At 46.6% G+C, this 13,757-nt stretch overlaps 1 protein-coding gene across 1 annotated transcript in view; it reads left to right on the forward strand.

Moving 5' to 3' along the window:
- LOC307208883 (monoacylglycerol lipase ABHD6-like) overlaps positions 1–12,181 on the forward strand; it is a 31,024-nt gene extending 18,843 nt beyond the window's left edge. Inside the window, exons 3-9 of the mRNA XM_079963909.1 lie at positions 1,298–1,454; positions 2,457–2,573; positions 3,578–3,710; positions 4,941–5,101; positions 6,044–6,098; positions 9,123–9,223; positions 11,518–12,181. Coding sequence (XP_079820035.1) covers positions 1,298–1,454; positions 2,457–2,573; positions 3,578–3,710; positions 4,941–5,101; positions 6,044–6,098; positions 9,123–9,223; positions 11,518–11,694 — 901 coding nt within the window. The 3' untranslated portion in view covers positions 11,695–12,181. The remainder of the gene's footprint in view (positions 1–1,297; positions 1,455–2,456; positions 2,574–3,577; positions 3,711–4,940; positions 5,102–6,043; positions 6,099–9,122; positions 9,224–11,517) is intronic.
- The last annotated feature ends 1,576 nt before the right edge of the window (positions 12,182–13,757 follow it).

Raw genomic sequence — 13,757 nt, forward strand, 5'->3', positions numbered from 1 at the left:
GGGATGCCATGGTCCCGGGTGCAAATTGGAGAGGGGCGCAAACAGGTGCCCCCACAGCAGGCTTGCTCCGTAGCAGAAGGAGCTGTGCCTTGGCTGCGGCGCTTGTGCCTGGCACAGCTCCATGGGACCCAAGGGAGGAGTCACTTCTGACCTGACGGCGGAAAGGAGAAGAATAGGCAGCAGCTTCCCTGACCCTCTCCTAACCCTGAACTGTGACACGCGGAGGGCGCCCTCTGCGCCTTGCCCCCCTCGAGGGCATGCCCTGCATACCCGCCCTGGGCAGTGTGGGCATATGCTCTGCCGCTAGCAGCAAGGTCAGTAATTGAGTTCACCCAAACCAGAGAAGAAGTCAAGTTACATGACTTAAGAGTCATGGGGAGAGCATTACACAAGCAGGGAGTAACCACAGGGAGTAACTAAGATCATGGCTACTGGTCCCAACACCTCCTGGCAAATAGAGGGGGGAGAAATGAAGGCAGTGAGAGATTTTACTTTCTTGGGCTCCATGATCACTGCAGTCACGAAATTAAAGAACGCCTGCTTCTTGGGAGAAAAGCAATGACAAACCTAGACAGCATCTTAAAAAGCAGAGACATCACCTTGCCGACAAAGGTCCGTAAGCTATGGTTTTCCCAGTAGTGAGAGCTGGACCATAAAGAAGGCTGATCGCTGAAGAATTGATGCTTTTGAATTATGGTGCTGGAGGAGACTCTTGAGAGTCCCATGGACTGCAAGAAGATCAAACCTATCCATTCTGAAGGAAATCAGCCCTGAGTGCTCACTGGAAGGACAGATCCTGAAGCTGAGGCTCCAATACTTTGGCCACCTCATGAGAAGAGAAGATTCCCTGGAAAAGACCCTGATGCTGGGAAAGATGGAGGGCACAAGGAGAAGGGGACGACAGAGGACGAGATGGTTGGACAGTGTTCTCGAAGCTACAAACATGAGCTGGACCAAACTGCGGGAGGCAGTGGAAGACAGGAGTGCCTGGCGTGCTCTGGTCCATGGGGTCACCAAGAGTCGGACACGACTAAACGACTAAACAAGAACAACACCCAGTTTATTTTTTCCTTTGATTTTTTTGGGGGGGCCCCAAGAGAGTGGGGCCCTAAGCTATAGCTTGTTAATGAAATCCGACACTCACTGAGGGCAGCATGCAGGCTGCAACGTCTGTCTTAAAGCGAAGTTATGGATCAGGCAATGATAAATGACCTCTACAAAACCATCACATTGATTCCCTGCAAAACATCCTTCTGTGCATTATCTCCTTTATCTTCCTCTCTCTTCTCTCTTGTAGGTTCAAACGCTGGCAGACCGGGGTGGAGGTAAAATATGCCACCTTCAAGGACTACCGGTTCTGTTACTTCTGCCGTGGAAAGCCTGGACCACACCCAGTCATGCTGATGCTTCATGGGTTCTCCGTCAGCAAAGACATGTGGTTAGGCACAGTTGAAGTATGTTCCTATTTTGCTGTTCAGGGCCTGGGACCCCCTCCTCCTCCTCCTCCTCCTCCTCCTCCTCCTCTTCCTCCTCCTTTTATTTATACCCTGCCCAAGTGGCTGGTTTAACTCAGCCATTCTTGGCAGCTTACAGTAAATAAAAAAATTGTAAAACATTACAATTAAACATTACAAAACATTAGTATCTGAAGAAGTGTGCATGCACACGAAAGCTCATACCAAGAACTAACTTAGTTGGTCTTTAAGGTGCTACTGGAAGGAATTTTTTTATTTTGTAAAACATTAGATATTAAAATTTTCCCGATACAGGGCTGCCTTCAGATGTCTTCTAAAAGTCAGATAGTTGTCTATTTCATTGATATCTGATGGGAGGACGTTCCACAGGGCAGGTGCCATCACCAAGAAGGCCCTCTGCCTGGTTCCCTGTAACCTCACTTCTTGCAGTGAGGGAGCCGCCAGAAGGCCCCCGGAGCTGGACTTCAGTGTCCGGGCCAAACGATGGGGGTGGAGATGCTCCTTCAGGTACACTGGGCCGAGGCTGTTTAGTGCTTTAAAGGTCAGCACCAACACTTTGAATTGTGCTCGGAAACGTACTAGGAGCCAATGTAGGTCTTTCAGGACCGGTGTTATGTGGTCTCTGCAGCCACTCCCAGTCACCAGTCTAGCTTCTGCAGATCAGGGCTTCAGGATCCTGCCCCACTAAAAGAGGCCACAATGCCACCCTTCAAATTAAGGGTCAATAGCCTAGGTAAAGAGAGAAGACAGTGCAGAAGTGATTTCCAGTATATGGTGAGAGAAATGCTCAGAACCACAAGAACCTGTGTGGTTCTCTTCCTTGCTGTCTGCAAACCTGTGAAAGCCCTCTCTCATGAGCCCTCTCTCATGAGCAGTTTTCAAGACAAAGGCTCCTCGGGTGTTTCCTTGTTTTAAATTCTCACTTATCAAGGCAAATTGCTTTGATTGCTTAGTTTCTTTCCTGGTTCCATCTTTCCACAGCTCTTTCCCAAGGATCTCCACTTCATCTGCCTTGACATGCCTGGCCATGGCGAAAGCACTCACTTTCAGGGAGAGGAGAGCTACACAGCAGCTGCTCAGGTGGAAAGGGTACACCAGGTAAGTCTTTGCCCTTAGCTGTCCACAGGTGCACAGCCCCTTGAAGGCTGGCAAGTGAGAGGTTCTGGTAAAAATGCCTGCCTTCTTTTTATTTGCTGGAGGGGAATCCTGTTTCTGCACCACTGTAGTGTCAAAATTCCTGCAATTAAGATTACTGCTGCCGAATTAACTTTCATCTGTTGGTGAAACCACTTACATGCACTATTCATTGCAGCTTTGCCACTTTAACTCACCAGTTGGTTGATTCCCACCCCCACCCCCCGCAGAGAGAAACCAGTAGGGCTCTGGGCCCTGGTGGTCTACCTGAACCAGGGGTCAGCAAAGTTTTTGAGGCTTGGGCCGGTTCACAGTCTCGCAGACGCCACAGTTGGCCGGAGGGTGTGAGTGCACACACACACACACACATGCATGCGCAAACGCTATTTCCAGTGCTCCTTCCGGTGCTGAGGAGGCGTGCACAGCTTCCCATAGGCTGCAGGAGCTTCCTGCAGCCAATGGGAAGGTGGTCAGCGTCACGGAAGGCGGTCCCCGCTCTGCTCTGCGCCTGGGATATCTGGGGATCAAGCAGAATTGTGCAGCAGGCCTTTGAGTGCCGCCACTTCTGCTTTCCCTTTGGCATCCTGGGAAAAGCAGTACAGTGGTACCTCGGGTTACATACGCTTCAGGTTACAGACTCCGCTAACCCAGAAATAATACCTCGGGTTAAGAACTTTACCTCAGGATGAGAACAGAAATCATGTGGCGGCAGCAGGAGGCCCCATTAGCTAAAGTGGTGCTTCAGGTTAAGAACAGTTTCAGGTTAAGAAGAGACCTCTGGAACGAATTAAGTACTTAACCAGAGGTACCACTGTAGAGACAACAGTAGGATCTCCCATGCTTTCCCAACCCATCTTATGTCACCTAGAATCTGTGACAAGAGCCCCAAGTCTTCTTGGGAGTACCTGCAAAGAGTACTGGAGAGCTGGAAGACAGCACAACATCTCCACCCATGTGTCTTCTTTCAGTTTGTTGAGTGCACTGGTCTGAACCAAAAGCCTTTCCACCTGGTTGGCATGTCCATGGGGGGAATGATTGCTGGCATTTATGCTGCTTGGTATCCATCTGAGGTCTGCTGCTTATCCCTCATGTGCCCCGCAGGTGAGTGTGCGCCGCTTATCCCTCCTTTGCCCAGCAAGTCTAACACTGCAAACAAGTCCCACTGAATTCAAGGTGATTTATATCTGATTAGGTAAGCCTAGGGTTGTGCCATAAGGCTGCAATCCTATACAGTGGTACTTCGGGTTACATACGCTTCAGGTTACATACGCTTCAGGTTACAGACTCCGCTAACCCAGAAATAATGCTTCAGGTTAAGAACTTTGCTTCAGGATGAGAACACAAATCGTGCTCCAGCAGCACGGCAGCAGCAGGAGGCCCCATTAGCTAAAGTGGTGCTTCAGGTTAAGAACAGTTTCAGGTTAAGAACGGACCTCCGGAACGAATTAAGTACTTAACCTGAGGTACCACTGTACACACTTGCCTAAGAGTAAGTCCTATAGAGTTCAGAGGAACTAAACATGCATAGGATTGCATTTGGGGTATTGTTTAGCTTCTTCCTTTTTTGTTATTTTTGCCCTCATTGTCTCAATTGTTTTTATGAGTTTCAGTTAACAAGGCTCAAGGATGTGGGCATAGTGCTTGGATCAGTCAGGGTGACCCCTTGCGCTCTGGACCCTTGCCCATCATGGCTGATAAAAAATAGCAGGGAGAGGACAGCTGGCTGGGGCAGGGAAGTATACCTGAAGGAGTGCCTTCACCCCCATCATTCAGCCCGGACACTGAGGTCCAGCGCTGAGGGCCTTCTAGTAGTTCCCTCACTGTGAGAAGTGAGGTTACAGGGAACCAGGCAGAGGGCCTTCTCGGTGGTGGCACCCGCCCTGCGGAACGCCCTCCCATCAGATGTCAAGGAAATAAACAACTACCTGACTTTCAGAAGACATCTGAAGGCAGCCCTGTATGGGGAAGTTTTTAATGTTTGACATTTTATTATGTTTTTATATGTATTGGAAGCCATGCAGAGTGGCTGGAGAAAACCAGCCAGATGGGTAGGGTATGTATGTATGTATGTATGTATGTATGTATGTATGTATGTATAAATGCCTCCTTGCGAGCAGGGTGGTCCTTGCCTGCTTGAAGGAGATTGTGGAAAACCACTCCTCAAGAAACCCTCCCCGAATTTGGAAAATTTGGAAAAGCCAGTTGCTAATCTCCCTTCCTTGGGCAAAGTTCTTGAGCGGGTGGTCGTGGACCAGATCCGGGCTCTCAATCTCGCCTTCTGGATTTGTTCGCCAGCAAATTCAGCTGTGTGCTTTATCTCCCGAACCTTAGGTCAGCAGTATCGCATGAAGAACGAGGTTGACAAGCAATTGTGCGAGCTGAGTAAGACTAAGGGCTTGGGCAAGATACCTTGCCTTTCTTCGACTGTAAAGGAGGTAGAAGAAACCATGGCACTCTCCCTATACCACGTTCCCAAAAATGTAAACAAACAGGTAAAGAAGCAGCCGTCTGCAGTTGGTAGTTCTCTGAGCTAAATATCTCTGCAGCCCTTTCTCCCTTCCCTGAACTGTTTTGTTGTCATAGTCAGAAAAGCCACAGGCTGAAATCCAAAAGGGAGAGTAAATAGGAAGGGTGACCAGGGGGGCGCGTGCTGAGACTGTTGTCATTTGAGTTGAATGCCCAGCAGAAGCCAAACTGAATACAGAGTCCCTGCTGGCAGAGCATGCTTCACCCTGGATACCATCACACTTAGACTCCAGGTTTTGGAAAATAAAAAAGCTAACGTTTACTGTTGGAAATACACGTTTGCTAGAATAAGGATCTTAGATGGAGATACAATAAGCTATGCTTGGATCTCCCAAGTTTGTCTGCTATCATTAAGGAGGCCTGGAGAAGGAGGAATGAAGGAGGAATTGAGGTCAGCAACCCTAAGATTGTCAGTCTAATCTGAAGATCAGCACGTCAGGTGAAGGAAGACAAGTTTAGGAAGCGTGGAGGTTTTTCTGGCTGGGGCTGATAGATGTTGAATTCTCAACCCCTGATTTACACACTGCAAGTTCATACTAAGTGAACTATCGTTTAACTGCCTGTCATGTGTGTTAGGTTGTGGGTGAACATATCAGACGACACAGTGATTCTTCCAAAGCAGCTCTTTATTTGTAAGCTGGAACAGGACTGAACTGAGGAGCTCAGTCAGCCTGCTTATATAGAGCTCCACTAGAATGCAACAGTAACCATTTTCTGTAACTAGCCAATCACTGAACGTCACTTTCGATCCTTCATTTGCATACAAAATATCCAATCACTGAACGTCACTTTTGATCCTTCATTTGCATAACTATCTACAGTATCCCCCTGCTGGCCCAGGGTGAGAACTTCAGTACATAACAATGTGCTTCCTGTGACTCTGACATCTCTTTGTTTTCCCTCCATAGTTCTTACAGGGATTTCTGGACTATCAGATTCCACATTACGCAATATTTAAAAAATGTAAGTGCAACAGTGACCAAAAAAAGGCTTCTAGTGAGATAACTCCAAATATGCAATTGCAGCCAGTCACAGCTCTTTGACTTGCATACCTGACTGACATACATGTTGATGTTTCTCATATTCACATCTTAAAAGTAATTTCACATAACTAAACAGCGAAGCCTCCTCAGAGACTTCTTCCCACTATTAGAGAAATACTATGTTAACTTCAGCTCTCCTGTCGTGAATGAATCACACCAGTAATGATGCCAAAATGTATAGTTTATTGGTTCAGAATAACCATCTCCACAACTCATAGCACTTGTCCATAAAGCCAGTGTGGTGTAGTGGTTAAGAGTGGTGGACCCATAATCTGATGAACCAGGTTTGATTCCCCGCTCCTCCACATGTAGCTGCTGGGTGACCTTGGGCCAGTCACACTTCTCTGAAGTCTCTCAGCCCCACTCACCTCACAGAGTGTTTGTTGTGGGGAAGGAAGGGAAAAGGAGATTGTTAGCCACTTGGAGACTCCTTAGGGTAGTGTTAAAGTGGGATATCAAATCCAAACTCTCTCTCTAACTTGTTTACAAACAGAGGGCCTTCTTGGTAGTGGCGCCCACCCTGTGGAACGCCCTCCCTTCAGATGTGAAGGAAATAAGCAGCTTTCCTATCTTTAAAAGACATCTGAAGGCGGATTTGTTTAGGGAAGTTTTTAATATTTAATATTTAACACTCGATTGGGAGCCGCCCAGAGTGGCTGGGGAAACTCAGCCAGATGGGTGGGGTATAAATAAATTATTATTATTATTATTATTATTATTATTATTACTACTACTACTATTATTATTATTATTACTATTATTATTATTATTATTATCATTATCTTTAAGTCCTTCTCAGGATGGATTTTAATCAAATTTGAGGAAAAGCTACCCATATTCCCACCCACCATCCCACTTACCTGCTTAGGGTGGTGGGGGCATGGCAGGAATGGAGGTCTCTCTTACACAAACCCTCACCTTTCTCTCTCCTCCCCTTTAAGTTCCACCACAGCAGGAGCAAATCCAGCTTTGGTAGGGTCCTTGGGATCTGACTGGGATGCTGCCCAGGGGCTGGAACTATGCTAATCTAAAAAAAACGCTAAGAATTTTTTTTTATATAGCTCTCAATGCAAGCTTCCATTGCAGGCTTCCTCAACCTCGGCCCTACAAATGTTTTTGGCCTACAACTCCCATGATCCCTAGCTAGCAGGACCAGTGGTCTGGGATGATAGGAATTGTAGTCTCAAAACATCTGGAGGGCCGAGGTTGAGGAAGCCTGGTCCATTGACTGCTGTGCAGCGCCCCCTGGTGTCACATTTTTGTAATGCATTTATAACATTATATGGTAACTCACAAATATAGATTAGTCCAAAGTCCCTCTTATGGGCCTGTCTCTGGGGGTAAGCCACTTAGCTGCTCTACTGAGTCTCCTCAAAATGCCCGCTGCCTCCACCTGACTAATAAAGAGGAATGGGACTCTCCTTTTACAATACTACTCAGGTACATCCACCCTGATACATGGGGTGAGAGACATTTACCTGAGAACACACCCAGACCACAGCAAAAACAACTATGTTTAATAATAATAATAATAATAATAAAATTTTATTTATATCCTGCCCTCCTCAGCCGAAGCCGGGCTCAGAGCGGCTAACAACAGTAAAAATAACACAGTTTACATAAAATCACAATCAATTAATTGAAATACATTCTAAAATCAATTCAGAGTCAAATCAATTCAGAGTCAAATTAATGGCAACCATTGGGCTAGAGTTCTATGAGGATTGCAGAAGGAGAGAGGGGGTCAGACTGTGCCCTGGCCAAAGGCCTGGTGGAACAGCTCTGTCTTGCAGGCCCTGCGGAAAGATGTCAAGTCTATAAGGGCTATAACTTCTGGACCCAGCAGCCACTATATACAGAGTCCTTCTACTTTCCAGACAGCAGTCAATATATCTCTTTTAGATATATACTGTGCTTTCATGTCTTCCTCATACTCCTCCCTGCCCCACAAGCCTCTCTATCCCCCACAGTCTGTCATTTTCCAATGGACTCTGTCTCTCTCTGCCTGTCACTCAAACTCCTCCCAACATTCCATTCTGCTGGCCCCTACTGTCCATCATTCTTCTAGCAACTGTCCTGCCACAGGTGGTTTTCCAGAGTTCTGACATCAAGGACCCTGGAAATTGCTGGCTTCTCAATGTTCCCTGGCACCTTGACAGAGCCAGGTTTCTTCCGGGTACTGGCAAAAGCAAGAGGAAGTGGTTACAATGAGCCGCCCTGCAGCTTAACATGGCATGCGAACTAGGCCAATGGATGCAGTTATTCCCTGCAGTATTTGTGGCACACCCTTTCTGAACAGCTTTCGATGTTTTAATAGACATTTATTCATTTTATTTTGAAGTGTCAATCATAACGAGAATGAGAATAAGGCATAGCTGTCAAGCGTCCCTTATTTGGCGGGATAGTCCCTTATCCCAGCGCCATGTCCTGCTGCTGTCCCTTATTGATGATATCCCTTAAATAAGTTACTGAAGGTAATGGGGCCCTTTCTATGTCCAGCTGTCCTTTGTCAACAACAAATTGTTGCTTTTTTGTTGTTGTTGTTGAATATATGCTATATGGTAATTTATGGACCTAATAGGTATCTAAAACCATTTGCACGCAACAAAATATGTATTTTATCAAAGTAATTGTTGATCCCTTATTTTGGCTGCTGATCCCTTATTTTCAAGGCTGCTGGTCCCTTATTATCAAATCTGTAAGTTGACAGCTATGGAATAAGGACGCGAAACCAGGTTGTGAAACAGGCACACACCTTAGGAAGCAAAGGGTTGTATTCGGCTAAGATATATTCAGAGCAGACCCACTGAAATCAATGAACCCGAGTTAGTCCATTTCAATGGGTCTGCTCTGAGCAGGACATATGTAAGAGGCAACCCTAAAATGTGCAGAGAAAAATGTGATGACTGAAAGAAGTCTAATTTTGCTTTTTTTACTGGGAAAGGTTTGCTGGACTGTATCTCTGAGGAGTCCAGGTACACCTTTCATGACAACATGAGCAAGATCAAGGCTCCCACACAGATTATTTGGGGAATGCAAGACAAGGTTAGTGTGTGTGTGCGCATGCTCTGCTTTCTTTTGCTGTGCTAATGGCTGGGTGCAGCTTAAAAGCCAACAATCACTTTTAGTCCTAGCCGATATTTTGAATTACTCCATTGTTACTTTGAACTGTTCTGCGAACTGTTATTCTCTGCATTCAGAAAAGCAGCTAGTACATTCCATAAGCAGCTGAAAAGCAAAGTCCCAGTCCTGGGGAAGAGAGAGGCTCTACAGGGTGTTACCCAGGTATGGTGCAGGTGCTCATTGGCACTGCTATTGACACACATTCCTTCAATTCATGGAGACCCAGCTAGCACTTCCAGAAGGAGCCAGGGCTGGAAAACAAAATTTGAGATATTGTACAAGAAACACCCACCCACCTTGCGGCTAGAGCCATGTAACAAAAAATGAGAGAACCACTTGTCAATGGAAGTTTGTTGGTTCCAGAGGGTGTTGCTGTTAGGAGCTAGGGCAGAGAGAGATGCTAAAGAAAATGTCTGGCTGGTGGTGGTTTCAGCCTACCGAGTGGAGATGCAGAGGTCACATTAGAAGTTCTTGTATGGGGGGTGTGGGTGGCGCTGTGGTCTAAAACACTAAGCCTCTTGGGCTTGCCGATCAGAAGGTTGGCGGTTCAAATCCCTGCAATTGTCGGAATTTCCGCTACGACTGAGCTACTCCTCCGGTTGAGCCTTCGGAATCTCCTCCGATGATGATTAACGACCTGAGCCTTTGATAAGGCTCCAGGCACGTTCCCCATTCAGTAGAGTATCAAAGCAGCAGAAGGGACGAGAAATATGAGCTACATTGCTAGGCTTTATTTCTCGCTGTGCAGACAGATAAGAAATATGCATGCTCTCTCTGTGAAAGCAGAGAGCAACTGGAAAACAAAGGAACAGGAAACCAGTAACATCACATCCGTCTCCCGTGAGACTTCCAGCAGCCTGGAATGGCCGGAAAGCAAAACAGAGTCTTGTGACTCCAAGCACTGCACAGTGGCAACAAAACAGACACCAACAGCAGTGGGGTGAGCTCCCATTGCTCTGTCCCAGCTTCTGCCAACCTAGAGCTGAAGTTTGAAAGCAGTTTGAAAGCACACCAGTGCGAGTAGATAAATAGGTACGGCTGTGGCGGGAAGGTAAATGGCATTTCCATGCATTCTGGTTTCCATCATATGTGTTCTGTTGCGCCAGAAGCAGTTCAGTAATGCTGGCCACATGACCCAGAAAGCTGTCTGTGGACAAACGTCGGCTCCCTTGGTCTGAAAGCAAGATGAGCGCCGCAATCCCATAGTCGCCTTTGACTGGACTTAACCATCCAGGGGTCCTTTACCTTTTACCTTGATGTTCTCGTGTGCTTAATCAGGGTACTTTTCTATGTCAGAGGACATGCACAAGGAAGAGAGGCAGGAACTCATCAAGTCTGACACTGGCACACAATTCTTCTATAGATTACAGCCCCATCCAGTTGTGCACCTTATTATTACAGCAACCTTTCATTAAATGCAGATACAATTGCATAAGTTTGTATTCATGTGGCAGTGAGTCAGCCCAATCAGCATTTTGCTTATATCTTAACCCCTTGTATAAGTTCCCCTGGTGCTCTCCGGATGGTTTGGGCTACAGCTCCCACCCACCCCAGCCAGAATGCACCATTGTAGTCCAAACCATCAGGCTGGAGCATCAAGTTGGAGAAGCCTGCTTTATATCTTCCTATATACATAAGCATGCAAGGCTGTCATCACACAGTCCTCATTGGAGGATTTGTGGTGATGCAGCACAATCCTGGGTTTGGGGTGGGGAAGCCAAAGAGAATGTAGGCTGAACAACACCAGAGGCTATGGCAGGGGAGTGAGATGGGGAAGTGGTGATTTAAAGCAAGAGCTAAAGTTTGAAAGCAGTTTGAAAGCACACCAGTGCGAGTAGATAAATAGATACTGCTGCGGCGGGAAGGTAGATGGCATTTCCATGTGCTCTGGTTTCCATCATGGTGTTCTGTTGCGCCAGAAGCAGTTCAGTAATGCTGGCCACATGACCCGGAAAGCTGTCTGTGGACAAACGTCGGCTCCCTTGGCCTAAAAGCGAGATGAGCGCCGCAACCCCAATGTGGTGGGAATGGCAAGGGATTAGCGAGCAGAGTGAGTAGGGACACAGCCTGTAGTTTTAAAATAAAGATAGAGGCGGTCATCTTTATCCCCGCAAGAATGCCTGGGAGCAACGCTATGCCACTCTGTCCCAGGAATGTGGCTGGGCTGCTGAGAACAATGTGGGCACCAGACATAAATTTCTTTTCATTTCTTTCAGATCACTGATCCTTCTGGAGGAGAAATTTTAGCTGCCACCATCCCCAACTCCCAACTGCATATGCTGGAGAAATGTGGACACGTCATGATGATGGACAGGCCCAAGAAATCCGCCAAGCTCCTTGTGGAATTCCACAATTCAGTCTGTGGCAAGGTGGAGGCTAAGAAGTCAATATAACCCTCACTAAGGAGTCAAGCAGATGGAGCATTCGAAGCAACTTTCTTGCTGGGTGTCTGCCCTGGTCCCCCCCTCCCCTTCGCTTATTTGCTTTGCCATATAATATTTGGAAGCTAGGATGTTTGGCCTGGCCTCCCGCAGCTTCTGACAGAACTTGGCATTTGTATGTTCAGACTGACTTCTTCCTTTGTGCAATTGTAACCTGCAGCAAGGCCAGGAGTGAGAGGAGTGATGAGGAAAAAAATAGGGTTTGTCTTTTGCTGCCCAGCTCCCCGAGGGACTGAGTCCCCTAAGTCCATGATCGGTCAGAGATGAATGGATGAAGGCAAGGATCCAAAGAAAGCAAGGGAGATCTAAACAGCTCTGTTTAGGGAAGCTTTTAATATTTGATGAATTATTGTATTTTAATATTTTGCTGGAAGCCGCCCAGAATGGCTGGGGAAACCCAGCCAGATGGGCGGGGTATAAATAATAAATTATTATTATTCTGTTGCAACAGAGTTCCCTCCCCTACTCTCAAGGAGGTAGGAGAGACCCCCAACAAAGGTGTGCAAGTCCCTATAAAGACTTTATATGACGTCTGTATAAAGACTTTTGAAATTGCCCACCCCTTAGCCCAAGACCACTCCAAAAACACCATACATACATCAAAGAAGGAGGCATGCTTGCACGTTCCTATGACCCTTGGAAGTGAAGCCATTGGGAGTCTCATACTCACAGCAGAGTCACCCAAGGTGGTAAGGTCAAAGGGGAGGAGCTAGACAAAGAATGATCCAAGAAGACCTCAATGGCAGATCAGGCGGATGATAACAAGTGGTATGTTACAACGGCTGTGAAGGTGGATAAAGGCTGCAGCATATAAGAATCTACCGGTCGTCGTGATACTTGTGCCATCGGAATAGAGCCTTACTGTGAAGACTGTGCATTGGTCAGTGTGTACTGATCTGCACACACACAAAAAATCCATGCACAAGCGTCTTCCAGAAACCCATCCCAAACACAAAAAGTCCTTTGCAATCAGCAAATGGTAACGTGAAATCTGGAAGACCCCTAGTCATGAATCAGCCCATGGGTGGTGGATACAGATGCAGTTGTTCTGACACAAGAAATGAGGCAGTTGAGTAGCTTGGCAGCTGTATCCATGACTGTGCAGGGCCGTTCACAACATAAAAATACAAGAGAAAAAACACAAAATACATAATGATAAAAAAGAGCAAAAGCAAAACAAACCAATAACCCCCCCCCCATCATCCCTGACCACTGGTCCTGCTAGCTAGGGATCATGGGAGTTGTAGGCCAAAAACATCTGGAGGGCCGAGGTTGAGGAAGCCTGGAATAGGAGGGTCTCCTAACAACTCACAGCACCTTTAACAAACCACTGTTCCCAGGATTCTTTGAGGAGAAGCCATGATGGCTTGTTGTATCCTAGTGCTTTAAATGTCTACAACAGCTGAGGCCTTCCCTGGATAAGCAATTGTGTCCTTCCCTTCACAATACCCAGCGACCATTCACACTCCTGATCATCTCAAATCCATTCACAGGCTTATGTCAAAGCTTATTGGCATAGCTGCCTAGGCCCTATCTGTGACGTCTCCACCAATATTGTTCTTCTTGGATGTGCGTCTGCAAATTTAGCCTTTTGAGACCTGGATTATTTAGGATTTAAGGATTATTAGAAGAAAGAAGACAACTGCCGAACAATAAAAGAGGTGGTGGAGGAAATACTGCCGCAAATTGATTACTCCTACCACTGACACAGTGGTCCTTAGAGTTCTCATTACATTAACGTGATTCTTATCTCGATTTGCTGGACCTTCTGTTTGGCATTTGGGTTACAGGCATTCGTTTCTTTCACACCATATTTTTTTGCCCGTAAAACTTAAGACAAGCAAAACATGATCGTCCACAAAATAGGTTAGGTCAGCCTTAACCAACCTGGTCTGGCTGGAGGTGCTGGGAGTTGTAGTTTAAAATACCTCGAGGGCACAAGGTTGGTGAAGTCGGTGCAATATTAGAAACTCTTATATCACAGGTTTGAAAGGGCTGGGAGGGTTGGATTTGGC

This window comes from Podarcis cretensis (assembly GCF_951804945.1).
Source record: "Podarcis cretensis genome assembly, chromosome: 2".
In the NCBI taxonomy this organism is placed as follows: Eukaryota; Metazoa; Chordata; class Lepidosauria; order Squamata; family Lacertidae; genus Podarcis; species Podarcis cretensis.